General features: G+C 37.4%; 1 protein-coding gene across 2 annotated transcripts; it reads right to left on the bottom strand.

Annotated features, from left to right (window-relative positions):
* Positions 1-9,019: 9,019 nt before the first annotated feature.
* On the bottom strand, positions 9,020-23,704 carry LOC121245923. Of its 2 annotated transcripts, XM_041143840.1 has the most exons (10): positions 23,074-23,704; positions 21,734-21,779; positions 21,582-21,650; positions 19,903-20,108; positions 19,681-19,786; positions 19,181-19,363; positions 10,990-11,155; positions 10,294-10,619; positions 9,679-9,768; positions 9,020-9,243 (listed from the first exon to the last, which is right to left on the bottom strand). In XM_041143840.1, exons 4-10 carry the CDS (start codon positions 20,068-20,070, stop codon positions 9,176-9,178), a joined length of 1,107 nt encoding a protein of 368 aa, XP_040999774.1. In that variant the 5' UTR covers positions 20,071-20,108; positions 21,582-21,650; positions 21,734-21,779; positions 23,074-23,704; the 3' UTR covers positions 9,020-9,175. The 2 variants fall into 2 exon arrangements, with proteins under 2 accessions (XP_040999774.1, XP_040999773.1); XM_041143839.1 differs by lacking the exon at positions 21,734-21,779 and having other exon boundaries at positions 21,582-21,733.
* Between the last annotated feature and the right edge of the window lie 656 nt (positions 23,705-24,360).

The following is a 24,360-nucleotide window of genomic DNA, read 5'->3' as shown; positions in this document are numbered from 1 at the left end:
ATAAAGTTATAAAATGAAATAAAAATTAAAAAAATTAAAATACAAAATATTAAAAGTACCTTTTGAAATGAGATTGGGATTGGGCATTGGCAATTGGAATTTGAGATGAAGTCATGAAGATGAGGCAGATGAGCATAGATCGGTCATTAGGATTGGGCATATGTATAATTTTATATTAAGAATATGAAAGCTAAAATAAAAACAAGCAAAATAATTAGGTACTAAAATATGATATAAAATTATAAATAAAAAAAAACAAATAAAGAACAATTTGCGCAAACCATGGCAATGGTGGGTCCAATACAAAGTCATACTGCATCGAAGGTAGCTGTAGACGTCGTCTCATATATGGCATCCATAGATTTTTTCACAATTATTACACTTGGCTTGGGGGTTATTGGGGTCACCACCCTCTAGTTTGGTGAAATGAACCCAAACTATAAAAGCAGGTTTCTTGTTGGGCTTAGGGGCGAGACAAGGTACCGTAGGGGTAGGTGTTGGGCCAGGAGTAGGTGTAGGGGTAGGAGTAGTGATAGGAGTAGATGTAGGGGTAGGGGTAGGGGTACCTTGGGCATCAAAAGGAGAGCTCGCACTAGAATCTGCTGGCATATCCATTAACTTAACCAAATAAGAAATCTGAAATAAAAGCAAACAAATCAACATGCCAAACAATTACATCCAAGCATTAACATATATATTGGAAATTTAGAAGTTGGAAGATGAAACATTAATGATCAAACATCAAAGATAAAAAAAATAAATAAATAAATAAATAAATAAATAAATAAAATGAAATACTCAATTAAAATGGGTTATACATGTAGTTGGATTGGAACCCAAATATAAAAATGAAATTTTAGCCTAGATTTTGTCTATTATTAAAAATAATAATGCTGCCAAAAGAAGAGCATACGAGCTAATGAATTTTACTAAACTCACTAGGCTGAATATCAATATCTCACACATCTAAGTCTAATAAATTACTAATGAATTCCTTAGATTTCACAATTTAACCCCCAATTACATTTGTTCTTGAATTCCTTAGGGCTAAGTATCATTAAAAAATTAAATTTTTCATGTGAATGATTGAATCCTATATTTACTCAATTTTTTTTAAAAAAAAAAAAGTGTGCAGCACTTGGTACTATATTTGTAAGTTATATTATTACAAATATTTCTCATCAATTTACCCAATTAAATTATATTTTGGGTTCCAATCCGAAACCCTAAATTAATTTAGGGTATTTCGAAATCCTAAAATAATTTAGGGGTTTCAATCGGTTTCAAGGATTGAAACTCCTAAATTATATTAGGGTTTCGGATTGGAACCCTAAATTTTTAGGGTATTTACAAAAAATTGAAAAAAAAAAAAACCAATCACAATCACAGATTCACACAAGAACCACATGCACAATCAAGTCTTCACAGCACACAATTCACAAAATCCCATCCGCCATCTTTGATTACACTCCATCCTTCCTCCAATCTCTATTTCATAAAATAAATTATAAAATAAATTGTAGGAGATGCCAAGATGGGTTTTACCTTCGGGCCTCGGCGACGGAGATGAACTGTGACTGACGGAAGGCAGCGGCGACGGCGACCGACGGCGACCGACGGCGACCGACGGCGACCGACGGACCACAGAGAGCACGGCGAGTGAGCGACGGTCACAGAGCTGTGAGATGAGAGAGAGAGAGAGAGAGAGAGAAAGAGTGAGTGAGTGAGTGAGTGAGTGAGTGAGTGAGTGACTGGGAGGGTGATCGCAGGGGGGGATTCTAAACAAAACGGAAACGACGACGTTTCACAATTGAGGAAACGGCGTCGTTTCCTAATGGGTATATAAAAAAAAAATAACCCACGTCGTTTCATGCTTGGGTTATTTTTATATATATATATGTATATATAAGGGATAACGGGGCGGGGCGGGGGTTGCCCCTATCCTGCCCCCGCCCCCGTGTTGGGGGTCAGATGCGGGCGGGGCCACCCGCCCCCGCATCTGACGGACGGGGGGCTCCGTCCCATTGACCGGGGGAGGAGTGGAAGCAGGGCCCCGCTGCCCACCCCTATAATAAACAATTCAACTTTTTCAAATCTCAAAACAATAATAATATTAAAAATAATATTCTAATAATATTTTATTCAACTTATCTATAACCATCTCAACTCATCTCTAAATCCAACGGGGCTTTAACAACATCCCTTGGAGGTGCCACCCATACACTGCTATCTGGTTGAAGATTTGCACACTGAGTAGGATCTTTCTTGTTGAGGACTTGCACACTGAAGACCTTCTAAAAAATCACACTTTCCATATATGTTAACATTGAAAGTAGTGTATCTTTAAAACTCTAATGACCAAAACTACTTTTCTATAGTTTCTTGGAGCATTGTCCCCAAACATCCTTTGCTGATTCACATGCCAAGAGTGCATGCTCAATAGTCTCTTGTTCTTGATCACAGATGGGGCACATTGGATTTTCCACCACTTTCTTTTTGAAAAAGTTAAATTTTGTAGGTAGACCATCTTAGCAAGCTTTCCACAAGAAAAATTTCTCAGTATAAGAAATTGACAACCCCCACAACTTATTCCATCCTTTTGGTTTTGCTTGCTGGATGGTTGGCCCTTGTTCCTCTCTTGTAAACATCCTTGTAAGTGATAGGCACTTTTAACTGTGAATGAACCATTGGTTGTGTGTCTTCATATCAGTTTATCAGCATTGCCATAATGGTTGAGAGGAACTTGGCTTATTATTTTAGCTTCTTTACTCGAAAATACCTCATTGATTAGCTGCATATTCCATTGTCTAGAGTGTATACCAACATAGGCACTTTGTTCTTTGCTAGAATTCTGTGGGAACCACTTTGGATCTTGAATGATGTGCGCTGAGGGATCCATTTACTAGAGCTAATTTTGATGGATTCTTCATTGTCCACTCTCCAAAATAATCCTTCTTCAAAGAGTGGTTTTGCTACCATGAAGCTTCTCCAGATGAATGAGGGATACCTGCCCATTTTTTCCTGTTGAAAGTCCCCTGTTGGATAATATTTATGAGACATAACCTAAGCTACAAGTGAATAGGATGCCTGTACTAGCCACCAACATTGTTTTGTTAGCATAGCCAAATTGAAATTCTCCAAGTTAGAACCCTAGCCCTCCAACAGATTTTGCTTTTTCCATTTGATTCCAAGGGATCCAATGTATCCTTTTATCCTTATCTTTATGACCCCACCAATAGCCTTGCATTATTATGTTGATCTCCCTTAATATTGATTTTGGAATCTTGAATACACCCATGTAGCAGGTGGGAATTGCTTGAATCACAGACTTCAAAAGGACTTTCTTGCTAGCTTGAGATAGAAGTTTCGATTTCCAGTTGTTGATTCTTGCTCTAACTTTATTCAAAATATTGTATTCTTTGTATCTTCTTTAGTATTCCTATTGAAGAATATAGATGTCTTCTCCTTGTTAAGCCTATGCCCTAATGAATTTTCATAGATCTCCCATAACCTTAGCAGTCTGCTCCACTCTAGTGAGCTTGATTTGCAGAAGAGGAAGCTATCATCTACAAAAAAGAGGTGGTTGATGTGGATCTGGCCCCTAGCCAATGGCACATCAGTGATTTGTCCTTCAACTTTTGCTTGGTTTAGGAGTTGACTAAAAGCTTCAGAACAAAGTATGAAAAGATAAGATGAGAGAGGACACCTTGTCGAATGCCTCTTAAAGGCTTAAACTTTCTGTATGGGGTTCCATTAATGAACAAAGTGTAGGAAACAGTGGTAACACACCTCATTATGAGCCCTATCTATCGGCTAGAAAATCCCATCTTTCTCATTATATCTTCCAAAAAAGGCCATTCAATCTTGTCGTATTCCTTACACATGTTCAGCTTTAAAGCTATAAATCCTTGCTTACTCATGCCTACTCTTTTAAATGATTTTGACATGTCTTTTTATACACTGGCGCAAATGATTGCCCCTAAGGCACCGATGGACCAACACCACCATTTGTTACAAAAATTTAAGATGATAGGAAGATTAGATTTTATTATTTATTTTATATCTTAATATTCACCTTCACATGTGGACTAGACTTTCCCTTAATAAGTGGTCTCAATACATGAGATAAAGTATAAAATCAATGTTCGAACTCAAAACTTCTAGTCTTATGCAATGTGAACTCAACCTTACTTACATAAATGGTCGAGTCAACTTACCAACCTAATGGAAAAAAATATATGGAAGTTTTCTGCGAGTGCTCTTATGGTAATTCACTTTTATGTTTTGTGCATTTATTCATTTTAAATATTTTTTATAGAAAATATAAATAAGGATTTACAAACTTGAAGAAAAATATAAAATTTAAATAATATTCACGGTCAGTTAACTTATTTTAAATAAACTCATTCTTATTTACAAAAGGCGGCCTCGTTTGTTTTCAGAAATGATATGAGATGAGTTGAAATTAAAGTTAAAAAGTTGAATAAAATATTATTAGAATATATTTTTTAATATTATTTTTATTTTGGTATTTGAAAAAGTTGAATTGTTTATTTTATTTTGTGTAGAAATTTGAGAAAGTTGTAATATTGATGAAATGAGAGGTTTTCAAAGTTTTGGATTTTAGTCTTAAAAGCAAACCAAGCCTAATTAATTTGTTAGTTCCACATAAAATAAATACCATCAATGAGATTTTATACATTTTTAATAAACTTGATTAATGATGAATTAATTACCATTAAAATTATAGTGTTCATGTTCATTAGATTAACTATATTTATGGACTATATCGTATATCGTCTTTTATTATGAATACATTATTTGTACCATATCTTATGACTTTATTTATAAGTTTAGAAAATAAATTTTGGACTTTGTATAGTAATTTTAACATTTTATATATAAATTTAAAAATATGTACATTATATATATATATATATATATATATATATCCTTATACTTTAAAGCATCTATTTCAATATAAACAGTAATGAACAATGCTTTATTTTGACAATTTTTTTCCATCAATGCCCCTGGTAGTTGGGTCTTATACAGTCTTATTACAATCTTTCATCATTAAATAAATGATGAAGTTTTGCTAAATATTTTTAAGAGAGTAAAACCATCTAAATAATTAAAGTTTTTAACATAATTTAAATATCATAATATTCTTAATTAACTAAAATCATTTAGATAAAATGATTTTCTACAATTATAATATTTTTGGAGCTTCCAAAATATAAGAGGCTTACTTTAATGATGAAAGAACATGAGAGCAACATAAGAATAAAAGACTTTGTATTTTTTCAGTGCTCCCTGGGTCATCGAGTAGTGTGGTTGAACTTTTATTAATCGTGAGATAAGTTTTTTGTTCATACGATCAAATTTTGAAAGTATCTTCTCTTGCTATAACTTGAGTATATTTTCTTATTCTTGAAAATTGAAAATGCAGAAATAGGGAGGGTGGTTTTGTTTCATACAAGCTCACTACATCTTCTGCATGGTTGGAGGTAACATGACATGCATGCATTGATCTCTACCGTCAAATATGGTTAATTTGTAGAGTTGAAACTTCCATGCAAACTCTTCTTGCTAAAGTTTGCATGGAAATGTCTGGAGATACTACAGTTGAACAAACTCTTCTTGTTAAAGTAAAGAAAGAGAAAAATTCATAGATGATTGTTTATATTAGGTTTTATGCTCCTATGCATTATGCTATTCACTAATCAATCTTATGTACTCTTTCAATCTTGATGATTGTGAACTAACAACCAATTCAATTATTTAAGATTTTGTGCTCATGTAAGAAGTCACACTTTATTTATTGTTTTGACACATTATTTTCAGGAATTTTGTTTTTTCTTCCAATTAAGCAAATGTGGCAAACGTGCTTTGCACGTTAAACCATTGCTAGTGTATATAATATATATATATATATATATATATATATACACATACAGCCATATTCACAAGAAATATTTAAGCTACATCCATTAGATTAGGTATTTGGTCTCATCTTTTAATTACTTTATATAAATTCATACCAATTGAACAAGAATTATACAAGTTAAGCTCATATACAATGATCCTGAATTTTGGTTAAAGCTCGTCTCATTTCATAAACGGATTGAACTTGAATTGAGCTTGAAATATTTATGAACAATTCTATTTGCCTACAACTCTATGTCTCAGACTCAAAGGGGGGAAATACAACTCTGTTTTAGTACTCCCTATGGGAAAGCCCCTTTGCAGGTTGAATCTGTGGGTGGATAACCCACTCACAGAGTAGGGTGGCTACGCTATCCCTCCCTCAAGGAGGAGGGGCACTCACTCTTTTTCATTTTCTGCTTAAATTTTGCTATTTTAAAGAATGTGTCAAACGGATAATGATGCTAATGTGGATTAACACCTGATTAAGGCATCATTAGTTTTCTTAATGACAGACAAACCGAGGGACTTATATTTTATAAATTTCACACGCATGATAAACATTGAGTCCAAATTGAAAACACAGATTATTTGTCCCCACTAGAAATCACAGAAATTGATATATTTTACCCTCAATATAATGATTCCATACTAATCCATTAGTCTTACAATGAAAAGGAAGCCTAGGTTTGCTTCTTCTTTTTTTCCTCTCTCCAGTAGATTTCGCCAAAAACTTAAACATCCCATCTTCATTTGCCCAGAGGGGAACGGGGGAGCTTTGGCTCCACCCGCCCTCCTCTCATTTGGCTTGTCTCGAAACTGTCCAACCCTTTTTTTTGGTTTTTAATTTGTTTTACATCCATAGCAAGGAGAAACGTCGATCTATTGCTTTCTGGCCTCCCACGATCGCCATGCACCCCACCACAAGACTCCTCAACCGTCAATCCTTCAAACTGCCGAAGCAGAATGTCAAACAGAGCGACGCGTACGTCTCACGCGCGACTCAAATAGCGTGTGAGATCCATGCGTCACTGCATCGAGGAGAGACTGTCTCTGCCACGTGCGGCATTTTAGGGGTCAGCAACCTCAGATCTTTTAGATCTGACTAACCTCCACTCCCCTAGTGTGACACGTGGTCTACACGTGCCTCCACAATCCTTAACGGTTGTCTACCAAAAATTCGACACATCTCTCGCTTGCTGTCTTCTTATGTTTTTGCTTCTCCTAACCAAGGATCATGGAAAAGAGGTAGTGAAAGTCTCCTTTAGCTAGTCCAGACCAGTGAAATGCAGCACAAAACATTTTACAACAGTTTCTAGTCATAGTATTACAATCCATTTATTGGACTGTATCAAAATTGTTTCATGCAACTTTCCTTTGTTGGAAATGGATGAGGATCAAGTCATTGGCCCTAGATCCCTATTTTTTCTCTTTCTTATGTTGTATTTCCTTATTTGGGATGAAAGTTGGGGCTTCCCACCTTGTTGACTCTTTTATCCTGTAACTGCTACATATATTTAAAATATGCTTGCGTAGGAAAAAAAAAAAAAATCCTATTGTCTTGCTCCTTTCAATGAGTTGGAAGTTTTTAGTGCTGAAAAACTAATAAATGGAAATAAAGTTTGAGGGAAAGAAGTCCATTCCATTCTAGAACTTTTCATGAAACCTTTTCATATAATTGTTTATTATCCAAACGACATCCTCGGTTGAAGCAGGAGTGCTACCCACACCTTATGGGGCAGGGTTGCCCCCATTCCACCCCTCGCCCCCGCCTTTTTTTTGGGGGGGGGGGGGAGTTTGCACTCCCGCAATCGGCCTCGTGATGTAGAGCCGGGGCCCCCCGTCCGTGTGCTAGAGGCAAACCCTCCATTCGTCCGCCCCAGTCTATCGCCACTCATGGCTAAGTTGTACCAGCCGAAAACAAAATAAAAATAATAAATAATAAAAAAAAGGATCAACAAGAAGTTTACAAAACCATCTAAAATCCACAATACACATCATAAACCAAAACTAGCAACCATATCATACCAAAAACAGCCAAAAATATGAGGAAAGAAAAAACTAAACATCGTCCATTGGTTGGCGCCACCAGAGAGGGAAGAGAGAGAGTGAGAGAGGGGAAGAGAGAAGATGGAGACATGGGTTGTGGCGACTACGAGATGGAGAGAGGGCAACGGCGCACAACAGAGGAGCTCAAAATGGCACACAGAGAAAGAAGGAAGAGAGAGAGAGAGAGAGAGAGAAGTGATATGCAGGGAGGGGGAAGTGGAACCCTAAACCCTCGCTCCCCCCCCTCCCCAAAAGAAAAGGACACCACTTTTGCATTCTTTTATTTTTTAAAAAAAAAAAATTTGTTACCAACGAAACATTTTTTTTATATACAAATGTATATATATATATATATATATATATATAGGATTTAGGCTAGGCCCAGTGCGCACCCCTCTCCCGCCCTTGTTTCCCTGTCAGACGTAGGGGGTGCCCCCGTATGGGCAGACAGGATTGCCCACGCCGCCCGAGCGAGGGCGGGGCGGACTGGGGTGAGGTGGTAGGGGGTAGAGCCCCGCCGCCCACCCCTAGGTTGAAGTGCATGTCGAAGACCAAATTATCAAATTCGAACTTGAGTCACACCACAATAGCCTTACAACATTATTTTTTTTACAATTTTACCTATATTGACTTGTAAAAAAAAAAAAATTACCTATATTGTGGATGAGAATAAACTACAAACAAAACAAGATATGTCCATATATCAAAGTTTAAACTCTAGTGTCTACATACAGGACAGTGGTTTTAGTGTACCTTGATCTTTGTCTATGGTTTAAGAGGAACTACAACCGAAAGGAAAGTAAACAAAAGCAAATCAGACGGGAAATGGAAAAGGACTTACCAGGCAATGGATAGAATTCTTATACTCAAAAAAACGGATACATCAGCAATGCTACGCTATCGCTTAAATAGGAAAGTTCACATCAATGTAGCCAACACAAGAAATTACAGACAACACAGTCCACTTCCTAGATCATAATGTTTTCTGAAAAACTTATTAATAGAAAATTTATAACTTCCATTGGCATGATTGCTTTACCAGCTGCAAATTAATGCAGAATACATAGTACGATGTTCAAATACGTTAACAAGAAGATCCCAACATGCTGAGAAACCTGAAGAAGAATTCTTATTTATTGCTTTAATGTTATCCTATCATCACCAATATAAAGCAAAACCAGATGTGACTCGCCTTTCTCTAAGGTTTCTCTTCATCTGATGGAGAGCATGATGGTCCAGGTACAGAATCAACAAAGAACTCCTCCACTGAAATGAGGTCAAGCAATAAGCATATGATGAGCCAGCACAGATGAAACACTTCAAATTTTAATCATGGAAATTGTAAAAAAAAAAAAAATCTTGAGGTACATTTGGACACCTACATCAGACAATTGACTGTTAATGCCCATAAATCGAACTCAAAAAAATAAGGTACTCAGATGTAGAATATATTACGATACCATGCCAATGGTCGAAACATGTTAATGCTGCTACAATGATATTTTTCCTTTTCTTGCATGGATACTGGATATTTCAGAGGATCAATACACCATTTTTCACCTCTAGTGCTTGAGTTCTATCTGATTGTCCTATAGATATCTATGTATTTTGAAATGGATAATTTGCATCACATTTGCCAATTACTAATAACCAACACCATTATGAATTGACATCAAAACCAAGATAAGCAATTTCCATTACCTATATCCTCCTGCTCAGGAGAATCAAGCAAAAGCTCTGAATCAGATGGCAAAAAGGGGGAACCAGGATAATTTCCCAAGGCTCCCAAGTCTGCAAAGGATTTTGAAGGCAATGCATTAGCAAAAGCCTGAAGATTCCGAAAGACATTATGATTTAATCTGTATGTAGTGCTTAGACCTAAATGATAGCATATCCATTCATGCATGTAGCATTCTGTGGTGCCAGAATCCTTTGGGACAGCTTTTAGTGTCTGAATTTTTTTGCCATAATAACAGAACTATTATTGTATACAAAAGATATTATATTGTTTATGAGCTGGTAGCAAGAAGCAATTTGAAAACTTGTACGAATCAGTACCACTGCTCCTCACGAGAAGAATAGTGCAGATGCCATATTATATCAGGAATCTCTATATTAATACGTATACTCCCTGTTTTCTTTTAGGAAAAACTTCATTGCATTCCTCTTATTTTACTTCATTTTCAACTTATAAATTCTTTTAATTTGTATGTGCAACCACAGACATGTCTGCTGTAGCAGTCATATACTCAACTTTTGAATTTTCTCAAAAGATGGTGCATATCCCTTGACTAATAAAGTCGAGCTATGAATTACCTCCCAAGTTTGATAAATCAGCTGTTAGATCTGATAAACTGAAACTCCACGGTATCTGATCCAGCGATCTCAGAGAATCCCTGGAATTTCCAGCTCCACCATCTGGCGCAAGTTGCAATCCTACTGAACTTGCCACATCTGATGTAAATGCTGTATCAAGCGCTGATGCATCTACCCCAATTCCTGATATTTCTGATGTGGTAAAGGGGAAATGGCCACTTGATGCCACTGATGTAGGACTCACAGCCATCTCTGACATGGATGACATGGTGCCATTTGGGGGAACAATGGGAGTCACATCAGCAGTACTGCTCTCCATCACCATACTTCAACAAGAACAAAAGCAATTGCCATTAACATAATCTCCATAACAGTAAAATACTTGGCTAGAAAGAAGGAAAACTGAGATTCAATTTTCATTGATCAAATTAGGTTTTAACATAGACGAGATAGTCATCAAAGCATACTGAGTGCCAATATGGAGGCAGATGTAAACAAGACCATTTACCATGAGAACATACACATGCAAACAACTCATAGTTTATGGTCAAACCATTTGAAATTCAAATAAGTAATGCAATAATAATCAAAGACAAAGAACACAAACAAACTAAAATACATAGACCAACTACAGTCAGTGCCATTACTTGAATAGCAAATCACTGTTAGACAATATGAATAGAGAAAAGTACTCACTCATTCCCAGAATTCATCCGAATGGGATGAAAATTGCTTGGAGCAGGGACTCCATTAACCACGTGACAGCTTGAAATTCCACAGCCCATCGGGTTGAGATGAGGTTGACCTGCAGCTGGAATGGAAGGTTGCTGTAGGACAGGGTATCCCATCGGTAAGTTGTTAACTGCACTGCACACAAGTGGCGTTATAACAATGACAAATAAAAATGTCATATCACACAAGTCTTGCTTATAACCATTAGCCACCACTGAGTTTCCATTAATGAGAGCGCTCCTTACGAAATCATGAGAAATACCCTTCCAAAGCCAATGGAAGTTTTTCACCCAAAACTCTTAAGTGAGCACAATTCCATAAGAAGAAAAAGAAAACCCAATGCAATCCCCCTCTTATCCACCAAAGATCCAGGAAATATACAAACAAAAAGAGACGCTAACCCTACAAAGTTTCCTGTAAAGGAAAGAAGCTTTCATGAACTATTATTGGTAGAGGATAGCTGTAATGCAACATCCACCTTAATAGGAACTTGTTAGAAAATGGAGTTGGATATTCATCAACCAACATTTCAAAAATTTTGTTAAGTGGACACACAGAAATGGTCCAAAAAGATCAAGTTTTGGCTGACTCTCTCTCTACTTTATTTTCTCTCCGTACAGTTTCAGTTTTTGTTGTGGTTTTTTCCTTACTGTTGGTAGTGATTCGTTAATGGCTTTTCCTTCATGATGAGATTAGCGTATCACTAAAACATTAGGGTTGTATCGTTTGTGGGTTGGTTTAGATGGGGTTGTGCAATGAGGTTTTCATTGACCAGAAGCTTTTTGAGTTCAGAAAGGAGAATGCAAGGTGGTGGAGGATTATAGAAAGTAGTCGCCGTGTAGTGAAATACATTTCTGTAGATTTTGAAACACTGGGTTGGTTGGGTTCTATGGTGAAGGAATGTGCAGTAACACTGGGCTCTCATGAGTTTTTGAGAACTCATAGAAAAGGAGACACTGTGTTAATAGTGAGGAATGGACATAATCACAATGGCAGTTTCATCTCCCACTTAGAATTTGGTCGTGATAAGAGGAGAGGTTTGCTTGTGATTCCGGAAGGGAGGAAGGGGGAGGGGTGGAGGAACTTTGGAGATACTTTAATAGAGCTTTTCTCATCCTCTGTTTCGAGCACGAGTACATCCTAGGCAGTTTTTGCAAAGAAGAACAGAGGAGATGGTGGTGCTCCATCGTCGTGGGCAGGAGGTGCAAGGTCTTACAGTGAGGTGCTCCTAATGAAGAAGGTACTGCCTCGTGCTGTGAGAGACGTGGTGCCAGGCGCAATCAGTTCAGAGGATGTGTAGCGGTATGGTGGAGAAGACAGCAGACTGTTGGGGTTAAATGAGGAAATTGTCTGGAGGATGCTAGTTGGCTTGGAGGAGAAAGTGGGCATCGTGTTAGACGAAATCAGTTATCTAAAACGCTGCATTAAGGGCAACGTTGAGCTGAAACATGATGTGGGCCGTAAGAGTGGGCCTTGTCCTACGGGTTTTGTGTTGGGCCATGGAACGGGTCAGGCCTCAGGCCCAAAGAAGTTCTGGAGGGCAGTGGCAACCGAGTTATCGGGTCAGGCTTTCGGGTCCGAGATTTCGGGTCAGGAACTACGTCAAGCTCCTGTGGCGCCGATAAGCACCTTACCGGCAACTCTATCGGCACAGAAACTGCCGACGACCTCCGTCGACCACCCTGGTGAGCCAGTAAAGGTACTCCGACGGGAGGATTTAGAGGAGGGGGAGATTGTGGTGGAGCCGTTAATGTAGGAGAGCTTGAGAAATGTTTTCGCGTCGTTGGAGAATGGGCATTCAGAGCCGTGCGTGGTGGTTGAAGGCTCTGAGACTGTGCAGGTGCAGTCTGTTTTGCCGAAAAGTGGGATTTCATTTCTGGGTAAGGCTATGCAGGTGCAGTCTGACTCTCCGTTTGGTTCCACACCAATGGAGTTCAGTGTTCTTGGTGGGATAAATTCTGGGGATGGTATTCCTCTTTAAAATATGGCTTCAAGTGGTGAACCAAATAGTTTGGGTGGCTCGGAACTGCTTCTGATTCCCAATAACAGTGTTGGTGAGGAGGGGGCTCTTACTCCTCTGTGTGCACTCCCTCCCAGTTTTGATTATGGGAGTTGCTTGTCGTATTGGATTTTTTAAAAGGTTGAGGAGTTACAAAATATCTTTGGGGTCTCTTTTGGAGGTTATGAGGAACAATTTATGGCCCTTCTTGTGGCTATTGAAGCTAGTCGTTCGAAATCAGCTACAAAACAAGACAGGGAACTTAAACGTTTAACTTGCTCCATCAATTATGATGTTAAGGATGGGAGTAGCAGAAGGGTTAGACCGAAAGGGAGGGGTAAGCTAAGTTTAATGAAGCCTAAGATTGTATCATGGAACGTACGGGGTCTCAATGATAGCAATAAATGTCTTCGTATCAAAGCTTTATTGAGGTTGTGGAAGGGTGATGTGATATGTTTGCAAGAAACAAGTTGGGTTTTATTGATAGAAGATTGGTGCGTAGTATACAGGGATGTTCATATGTGGGTTGGTCCTATTTGGCCTCTCAGGGAGCATCAGGTGGAGTGTTATTAATGTGGGACAAAAGAGTGGTTGAGGCGATTGAGGAGTGTGTTGGTGAGCTTTCGGTTTTGATGTTATTCAAAAATGTGAGGGATGGGTGGGATTGGGCTTTTGCAGGGTCCTATGGTCCCAACATGGATAGAGATAGGCGAAGGTTGTACGAGGAGTTGGCGGGAATATACTCTTTATGGGATGTGCCGTGGTGTATGGGGGGTGATTTTAACACTACTCGTTTTTCTAGTGAACGATCGGGGCATCATCGGCACACTCGGGCCATGGCGGAATTCTCTGAGTTCATCTTTGATCTGGATCTTATGGACCTTCCCTTGGTGGGTGGCGAGTATACATGGTCTAATGGCCGTGTTTGGTCGAAATTGGATAGATTCCTTGTCTCACCGTTATGGGAAACCCACTATCCAGTATTCAGTCAAAAAAGGTTAGCTCGAGTCAGTTCAGACCATTTTTCCATTCTCCTAGATTGTGGGGGCATTCACAGGGGTCGTCGGTATTTGAAGTTTGAGAATATGTGGCTTAAAGTGAATGGGTTTGTAGAGTTGGTGCGTACTTGGTGGGCATCGTACCAGTTTAGTGGCACTCCAAGTTTCATTCTTACAGGTAAGCTGAAGGCTCTAAAACAAGATCTGAAGAAGTGGAACTTGGAAGTTTTTTGTCACACTGACAATCAAAAGTCCACTTTGTTGGAGGAATTGCAGGAGTTAGAGGGTAAGGAATTATTGGGTGGGGCCTCAGAGGAGGAGTTATTGAGGAAAGCCACGGTTGTGACAGAGTTGGAAAGGGTTTTGTTGTTAGAGGAGACGTCATGGCGTCAAAAATCCAGAGCTCTTTGGTTGAAAGAGGGTGATAGGTGTACGAAGTTCTTTCACAAAGTGGCTAATTCACATCGGCGTAACAATGCGATCGAGTCGCTTCATTCAGGTGCTCATGTGCTATCCTCTCCCGCTGAACTAGAAAGTCATATTGCACATTATTATGAGACTCTTCTTACCGAATCGGTAACTTGGAGGCCGAAGCTTGATGCCTTATCATTTGAGGCAATTGATCCGCAACATGTGAGTATCTTGGAGAGACCTTTTGATGAAGATGAGATTTTCAAGGTCATCTTTAGTATGGCTAAGGACAAAGCGCCGGGTCTGGATGGTTTCTCAATGGGTTTCTTCCAAACTTGTTGGGATGTGGTGAAAGGTGATGTCTTGCGGGTGTTCAGTGAATTTCACGCTTTTCAGAAGTTTGAAAAATCACTTAACGCGACTTTCATTGCGCTCATTCCCAAGAAACACGGGGCTTCGAGTATTGAGAATTTTCGTCCAATAAGTTTGGTTAGTAGTGTCTATAAGATTATTTCAAAGGTTCTTGCTAACCAGCTTAGTCCAGTGTTGGATATTATTTCCAAACCTCAGAATGCTTTTATTTGCGGGAGACATATACTCGATTCGGTGCTCATAGCAAATGAGAGCCTAGATGCTAGATTGCGAGAGGAAAGTCCAGGTATTCTTTGCAAGCTTGACATGGAAAAGGCTTATGATCATGTAAACTGGAAATTCCTTTTGTACTTACTTAAGAGGTGTGGTTTTGGAGATAGGTGGATTTCTTGGATGCGTCATTGTATTTCAACGGCCCGTTTCTCAGTGCTAGTTAACGGCACTCCTGCTGGTTTTTTTTATAGCTCGAGGGGTTTGTGACAGGGTGATCCGTTATCTCCTCTTCTATTTGTCATAGTTATGGAGGCATTGAGTAGGATGGCGCATGCTACTGTTGGTGGGGGTTTTTTATCTAGTTTTCAGGTGGAAAATGGCTCTGGTAGCCCTTGTATCATTTCACATCTCCTTTTCGCAGATGACACTCTGATTTTCTGTGAAGCGAATAGGAGTCAGGTCCAAACTTTACGTGCATTATTACTTTGTTTTGAAGCAGTGTCAGGGCTTAAGGTGAACCTTGGCAAGTCTTAGATGGTTCCGGTGGGTGTGGTTCGTAATATACGCAGTCTAGCAAGTCTTTTGGATTGCAGTATGTCCTCTTTCCCAATGAAATATTTGGGCCTTCTGTTAGGTGCAACTTTCAAGAGTAGAGCAACATGGGATGGGGTGGTAGAGAAGATAGAGAAAAGGTTAGCTGGATGGAAAATGGTGTATTTATGGAAAGGGGGTCGTCTCACTCTTATCAAGAGCACCCTCACTAACCTTCCCACTTATTTTTTATCTCTTTCCTATGCCTGCAGGGATAGTGAATAGGATTGAGAAACTTTTTAAGACTTTTTTATGGGAAGGCATAAGGGATGAGAAGAAATTTCATTTGGTTAATTGGAAGACAGTATGTGCCCTAGTTGTAAATGGGGGGTTGGGTGTTTGTAATTTGAGAACTTTTAATAAAGCATTATTGAGGAAATGGCTTTGGAGATATCATTTGGAAGGGGGATCATTGTGGAAGGAAACTATAGATGCTAGATATGGTGTTGCTTGGGGTGGTTGGTGTTCCAAAGAAGTGAGAGGGGGTTATGGAGTGGGGCTATGGAAGTTTATAAAGAAGGGGTGGACAAGCTTTGTAAATCATATTCGCTTTGTCGCAGGTGAGGGCAACAGAATCAATTTTTGGCGGGACGTGTGGTGTGGAGATCATGCATTGGAAAGGGTTTTTTCGGCTTTATATCGTATTGCAGTTAATAGGGAGGCTTCAATGGCAGATGTGCGGTTATCTGCTCATGGTTCGCATCAGTGGAATATTCTGTTTAATAGGGATTTTCATGACTGGGAATTATCTATGGTTTCAGACTTTTTCAGCCTATTACACTCCTTGGGGACTACTATGGTACAACATAATAGCTTGAAATGAAGGTTTCAGGATCACAAGAAATGTACAGTAAAAGCGTATTATAAACTCTTGATTACACAGGATCACACCCCATTCCCTTGGAAGAACATTTGGAGGTCTCGTGTGCCCTCTAGAGTTGCTTTCTCTGTTTGGAATGCCGCTCTTGGGAAGATCTTGACCACGGACAACTTGAGGAAGAGAGGATGTGTAGTGTTGTATTGGTGTTACATGTGTAAAAAGAATGGAGAATCGGTAGATCATATTTTACTACATTGTGACGTAGCAAGAGGGTTGTGGGATGAGATCTTTCGAAGGGTTGGTGTTGCTTGGGTAATGCCTATGAAGGGTGGTGGATTTGATGGGTTATTGGAGAAAATTGCAGGGCAGTCATCAAGTGGCAGCAGTTTGGAGGATGATTCCGTTGTGTATCATGTGGTGTATTTGGACGGAAAGGAATGCGCACTGTTTTGAAGACAAGGAACGAACAAAGGTGGAGCTGAAGAATTTTTTTCTACATTCTTTATTGCTTTGGTTTTCCGCTATTGTATTAAACGGGGATGATATTCATGAATTCTTGTCCTTAGTTCATCGCTCTTAGAATTATTTAGGTGTTCTTTTGTATACTTCATGTGTACTTGGTACATGCCTATTTCATTCACATCAATAAAGTTTCTCTTACTTATCAAAAAAAAAAAAAAAAAGAAATGGTCCAAAAACTCACTCTATGCATTTACGCTAACTTATAGGAATTCTAATGTTACGTGTAGACTAACAAAGAAAGTATAGTTTATTTGAGGGAAAAAAATACCTCCTAAATTGGTTTAATTCGAGGAAAACTGCCATCCCAAACATATGAAGACTGTTTGATAACAAGTTTATTCACTACCCTTTTATTATTCTCATCAATACCTTATAAAGGCTTAAAGATCTAGATGAAATAAACTGCTACACCTATTGTCTTAAAGAGTCCTAAAATTAATGAAGGTCAAATGATAACCTCAATATAAAATAATAGTTACTAATCTAGACCCTCATTCCTAACTAAAAACAACTGATCAACTTATCAGACAGGTTACCTATTATTCATGCACATAACATTCCTACCCTTTAATAACACCCTTGTATTCAAAGGTAGAATCCTGGCTTCATCTTCTTTTTCCTTTTTTTCAGTTCTTCCTCAAACTTGTAGTGATTTTCCCACTATGAAAAAGATGAAATATCAAAAAGTTCTAGAAGATGAGTTGGAGAAATCTCTACATCCAGAAGCCCTGTTGTCAAGCACTCCGATATGTATGGCTCCATCGCTACAGGCAGGCACCTATCTCCTCCCATTATTTGGATCAAACACTCCGACTGCTTGTCCAGTTCCATATTTCTTGTTCGTTAAGTATGGATGCATTACTACTAAGAGATCAAACACCCCCACTGCTTGTCCAGCTCTTTAATTCTGCTTCTTAGCTATAGCCTTCTTCACCAGCGACTTCATCCAGAAGCCCTGTTATCAAGCACACTGATATGTATGGCTCCATCACTACAGGCAGGCACTATCTCCTCCCATTAATTGGATCAAACACTCCGACTGCTTTTCCAGTTCCATAATTCTTGTTCGATTAAGTATGGATCCATTTCTACTAACAGATCAAACACTCCCACTGCATGTCCAGCTCCTTAATTCTGCTTCTTGGCTATAGCCTTCTTCACCAGTGACTTCATGCTCTAGAGCTTCGTATCTTTCTTGACTGCCTTGGAAGCCGAGGCTTCCTTCCCTGGAGGCACCTCCGATGTCCTCTCTATCTTGGCCATCTCGATCTTTGGCTTTGGGGACAATCTTTTCCTTAGCAGGAGTGGCCTTTGCCGTCACAGTAGTTGCCATGGCAGAACAATTTGGGCATAAGCCATTAAGTCATGCTCCACAAGGGAAATTAGGATGGCACATTGCTTCTTTATTAATCTGTAAGCAGGTGAACCTGATTTTCCTTTTGAAATTGAAACCTACACCAGTATAGGAGGATGGATCTCGAAAGTGGTGGGGGCACTTGTAGGTTCTGCGAAAATAAAAGTTTCTGATACAGACAGCCATTCATCATTAGATAATTTCAATTTATCTGTGAATCTAGGAGACATGAACATCTCAATATCTGTCTCATTAGAACTAGAATTTCCATAGAAGGGAAAGAAGCTGTATGGCCCAGTCGATTGGAAATGAAAATGTTGTATTTGTTCCTGTCTTTGATCCCTAATTAAATCTACCTCTAGCATAATACTCAAGTATATTTCTTGTATTTTTGTCCAACATTTGATGCTTGGCTTCACGACAAGAACCATGCTGGTGGTCCATTACATTTGCTATGATACCAATTGTTCCGTGCAAACGTAACAAGGAACTTACAGTTTCTGCGAAGGAACCAAATACCTTCTAAATTAGTTTAATTCATGGAAAACTGACCTCCCAAACAGAGAGAGACAGTTTGATAATGAGTTTCTTCGCTACTCATTTCTTCACTACTCATTTATCATTCACGTTAAATACCTTATAAAGGCTAACAAAGAAGATTTAGAAGAAATCAACTACCATACCTATATCCTAAAAGAGTTCTAGATTGATGAAAGTCAAAGGATAACCTCAATCTAAAATGATAATTATGAATCCAACCTCTTATTCCTAATTAATAACTAACAACAGATTATCAATAAACTACCTATTACCCATGTACATAACAAGTAATTATTTCTGTTTAACAACCATAACAGTGTAGGGTGAAGACTTACCAGGCATGGGATGAATTCCATTTTGTATTGGGGCCAAAGGAACCTTTGGAGGTACGGGATACTTCATCAGATGATACTGATGCTCGAGCAGATGATTGAAGAGGAGGATTTGTTTTTTCAATTTTAGCCGTATATAATAGGCCCTGAAAAAATCAGCATTTTCTTCTTCCAACTTCTGCCATACTGAATAAAAAACAAATATATAAATAAAGAGCAATGCTATAGATTAAGGAGCTTCAAAAACATATTTTGATTACTTTGAAGGTCAATCTCGTATTAACGAAATAGATTCACAAATACAGATAATGATATGTGATAAAGAAATTTAAAAAAAAAAACTAAAAACTTCTCTTTTCAGTTTTCCACTTCATCAAGCATTCAATTATTTTTTTTCTGAGCATCAACCATTAGAGTATTGTCACCACCAACCAACCAGAATTAACAAATTTTTAATACAACATACAAACAGCAGGTCAAAGACTAACAAATGGGATACCTACCAAGAGTTGTAAATCCAGGATCTATCCTTGCACGAGTCAAGAGGGTCTTAACCACCTCATCTCTATTCATATATAATTGTAGACATCGCTCTATAAGATTCTGGACCTACAGCAGCCATTTTGTATAATTATCCACATAAATATAAGAAAAACATTAGTTGAAATCTCTTTTTTTCCTTGGTAAGATAATTAGAATGAAAAAAAGGGAAAGGGTTTTCTTACAAGTTCAATATCTTGGCGTGAAACCTTTTTGCTATCATTGCTCGAAGCAGATACTGAACCTGAGTCTGTGACAGGAGCCTCAGTTTTGTGGTTGTTTGGTTGTTCACCTTGGGACTCATGTGAAACTTGGGTTGAGGAGTGTATTTCTTGTGTGCTCTGTGACTCCATAGAAGTTCACTTCATTTAGTGACGAGATATCACAAATGCTGCAGCTAGCAGAAATGCACCACTATTAGTATTGAAAAGAAAGGACAGTATATCTACTTTGGTTTTGGAGAACATAAGTTAATTATTTTGGCTTCTTAAAATAAGTAAAAATGCTCACCATAATTTCTTCTCTACCATAACTATGTGTGCAAAAAGTACATGGTTATATATATAAGACTATAAGACCATAATGCTTAATTGAAATCCATAGATATATTACTTGCTATTAATACCCAACTTATCTAAGTTATTATCTAATCCATTTATCATATGTGTATATAAAAGCCACATTGGTGTTTAGTGTTTTGTTGGTGGCCAGTATTGGTGAAAGTGCCAAGCACGCTTCAAGTGTAAATGCCGCCCAGAACCCAAGCACAGACTCAGAGCATAAGTGCATGCCCACACCTGATTAAAGTAGAGTTACATTTAAAAAATAGTGTATAATAACAAAATATTGATAAATACAATAAAAAAAAAGGTTTAAGAGCAGGACAGTAATACATTTACCCTAGTAACTCAATTTCCTAGAGTATCATGCAACATGATATTTTATCAGCATATTATGCAACATGTCAATCAAGCGCCCAACTAATTACATAAATTTCAACATAACCTTTTACATAATTTTCTTCTGTTTTACAAATATACACAACCACGATATTCAATAGCCATAATCAAAATAATGTATATGGTAGAATCAAAGTATAGCCAAAAGGCAATGACCCAAAAACACAAGAATTGCAAGACTTCTATGCTAAAATAAGCAATACCGTGAAATTCTAAAGTATATAATCATTCTCATCATCAAGCATAGGACCATCATCATTATCATCAAAAGATTTGTAACCTCATCCTCTTTCTCATCTACTTCATATAAATTAATGGTCTAGACAAACAACAATAGTTAAAACTGTAATTACAGCAAAAGTGTGTTATTTGTGCTTTAACCTCATTATAAAATAAAGAGCCAATAAGCATGGTTAATGCATGCTTTTGTAGATGTGCTTCGCTTTTGGTAAGCAAAGCTCTTCGGTCTTTGCACTTAAGCGCACTTTTACCAACACTGTTGGTGACTGTAGGGGACAATAATTTGGAAGTAGGGGTGACATCAAATCAACCATTATAGTTGATCATAATACAGTATCACAAATGCTTGACTGTAGATTCAGAATTGCACATTACTTGTTAAAAGCTAAAGGGTAGTGGTGTTATTTGACAACATAATCACTTATAAAAAAATGTTACTTCACAAGATAATCTGAACTATGAAGTGGTAGAACAGGTAATGAAAATGAGATTTGGGAATGTGCTACAAGTAATGGTTTGTGTATATCATGATTTGGGAAGGCTGTATGAGATCTGGGGTAGAAAATCGACAACTCGATATTCATAAAAGAATTAAAAACAAAAAGAAAGAGATTTCCATGCTAAAGTCCAGAGAGTACACTTGTAAAGTGGTAGATCAGCAGAACCTGTATAGTCTTCATTTCTACTGAATGCAGGCCAACCACATTTCATCAGATAGCTCATTTTCTCCCTGACTGCAGCCAAGGGTATCTAGATCATTGGGGCCGAGATTTTGGCATGTATATCTAAATATCTGCTAAATTGAGGCGGTTTTCACCTGGAAATATTAAGTAGAACTACTTGGATCAGCACACTATAAACCCCTGAAAGTGTAAACATAAATCATCGTGATTTTTCCTGCATAGAAACAAGTTTTCTTCAAATGACAAAATTGTATTGATCCCAATATGGTGCATTTAAAGTTGTATAGTCTCCAACTATGAAAGTTGCAAGTCTGTGGATACATTTTTTTAAAATCAGTAATCTGTGGATATATACATGGAGCATTTGAAGTTGTATAGTTCTCCAAGTATGAAAGTTGTAAATAAGTGGATACATACGCCACCATGATGAAACCAAAACAAAAACAGGATGCCCATTGTCATTGCTGAACCTTCATTTTTTACAACTGGTCTAATGAAATTACTAAGAATGGAAAACATGAAAATTAAAATGTCTTTCATCAACTATCTTATCAGCCATCTTTCTGCCACTCAACAACATGCAAACACAAACTGGGACACATCTCAAAAGTAAACTCAAACAGTTAAAAGAACTAAAATAGTTACCCCCACAAAAAAATCAACCACTTCCAGTTTAGTTATTCAATTGGACAAAATTTGGAACTAGCGCCATGAAGATGTTCCAATAATCCACAAGAAGTACAAACCAATGACACTAATAAACATCCTCTCTGCAATTTTTTACGCAAGTAACATTTCAAATCTTCCAGAAAATTTGGACTTTGTAATGCAACAAATAAAAATAAAATGCAAAACTTTACCTCCAAAAATGCAATTCCTATTTAATTCTTGTAACAAACACACCCGCCTTTGGACAATGATACATGTTATATGTTGTGTAAGAACCAATTAGACCCTACATAATGTTTTATATTTAAATATTAAAATATCTTTTTTTTTATGGGCACCGGTTGTCCAGAACAGTATCCCGACTAAACCAGGGAGTGCACAGGCCCTAATCCACAGGCCCTAATTCCATCTTTTTTAATAATAATAAAATATATTAGAATATCATTTTGTTATTAAAAAAGATGGAATTACTCTTTAGTCTTGTTATCCATAACTCACCACAACTCCGATGCTTGAGGATCCAACTTCAGCCATAAGGCCATTGTTAAAATAAGGCAACAACAAAACTGTAACTTCGTAAATCTCAAGAGAAAGAACAAAGAAGCAAAAAAAAAATTGAAAAAAAAAAAGAAAAAAAAAAACAGATCTCAAACTGGTTCATGAAATTATTGCCACTAGCACATCATACACTTGCATAACTATGAAAACACCAATTATCCGAACTTTTAAACCACCCTGCATAAAACAGATATAAAAGGCTGAAGGATCAGAAAGGAAACAAAAATGAAGATCTGGCAAATATTACCTTCTACCCACTTGTTAAATCTCCAAAGACACTGAAGAAAACACTTTATTTCGGCGAATTTAGCAGAGGCCAATATTCGAAGAATATCGACTAGAACGGAGCTCTAACTAACCAAAACGTCAAAGAATTACAAAAGGACAAGTTGAGACTCAAAGGATAGACCTGAACTGTGAGTTCCAGGACGGACTGTTCAACAAAATCCTCCACGGAAGCTGAAATGCAGGAAGGTTTAAAATGATATTTGGGGAATGAAATGATATTTACACAATAATAGAGATTAGAAAGGAGAGAAGTAGTGGATTTCTTCTGGGTCAACTGAAAATGTTGCGAGGGTTACCTGATAATACTACAAGCCTCTGAGAGAGGCAGAGAAGACTCTGAATCTGAAGGAGAAACAGAGGGAATGAGAAAGTGAAAACAAAAAGGAAAAAAAATCTCACCAAACTGGGACCGTCACTCCTACTTTGGTTTTATACTTTCTATACGTTTTTCTTTTTTTTTCTGGGAAAAACTTAAAACTACGAAAAAAGCGAAAATGAAATAGAGATTTCAACAACGCTCATCGGCTTGAGGCGCGACTTCTCGTCGTCATCACGAGGTCTATGTGAATGTAATACTAATCCGCAACGGAGATCTTCTTAAAATGTTTGAGCAGTTGCGGGATTAAAAAAGTTTTAATTTGGACTTTCAACTACCATCCTATTCGAAATTAACTGGAGTTAAAATATTTTGTTAGAAAGTGAATAAAATATTATTATAATATAATTTTTATTTTATAATTTAAAAAATTAAATTATTTATTATATTTTATATAAAAATTTAAAATAATTATAATAATTATATAAAATAATTGTTTCAAAAGTGACTGCACGTAATTGTTTCAATCACTCCCTCCAACAACTAAAAATTACAATTTTCCTCGTCAATGGAAAAAGAACATCAATGTCCTTCATAAAAAAAATTAAAAAAATTATGAAAAAAAATCAAAAATTAAACTATGTGAAATGATTTTAAAAAATTAAAAAATATATATTAACCTGGAAAGTATTTTTTAAAAACTGGAAAATTGCCTTTTTAAGGGGAAAAGGAATATGTTGTAATTATTTTATAGTTTGGAGAAAATTGGAAAGGTTGATAATTTAGGGGATGATTGCACATTGGACGGTAGTTTGAGAGGATTTTATGTATTTTCCTCTATTTTATTTTAGATTAGGACTCAAGAAAAATGTTGTAAATCTATCATATGAGAGAACGCAATAAGAACAATACTAGCTAATGGTTGATGTT

Source organism: Juglans microcarpa x Juglans regia, chromosome 1S (genome assembly GCF_004785595.1).
Source record: "Juglans microcarpa x Juglans regia isolate MS1-56 chromosome 1S, Jm3101_v1.0, whole genome shotgun sequence".
NCBI classification, from domain to species: domain Eukaryota; kingdom Viridiplantae; phylum Streptophyta; class Magnoliopsida; order Fagales; family Juglandaceae; genus Juglans; species Juglans microcarpa x Juglans regia.
Note: the sequence above shows the minus strand (reverse complement) of the source record. Positions and strands in the feature narration are given on the sequence as shown.

Bases quoted from the DNA above. Each gene is read 5' to 3' on its own strand.
- LOC121245923 (XM_041143840.1), bottom strand. From the start codon at position 20,070: ATGGAGTCACAGAGCACACAAGAAATACACTCCTCAACCCAAGTTTCA. The intron at 11,156-19,180 runs GTAAGTCTTCAC...TGTGCAGTGCAG, and splicing joins TGGAATTCATCCCATGCCTG to TTAACAACTTACCGATGGGA. The intron at 10,620-10,989 runs GTGAGTACTTTT...TTCTTGTTGAAG, and splicing joins CGGATGAATTCTGGGAATGA to TATGGTGATGGAGAGCAGTA.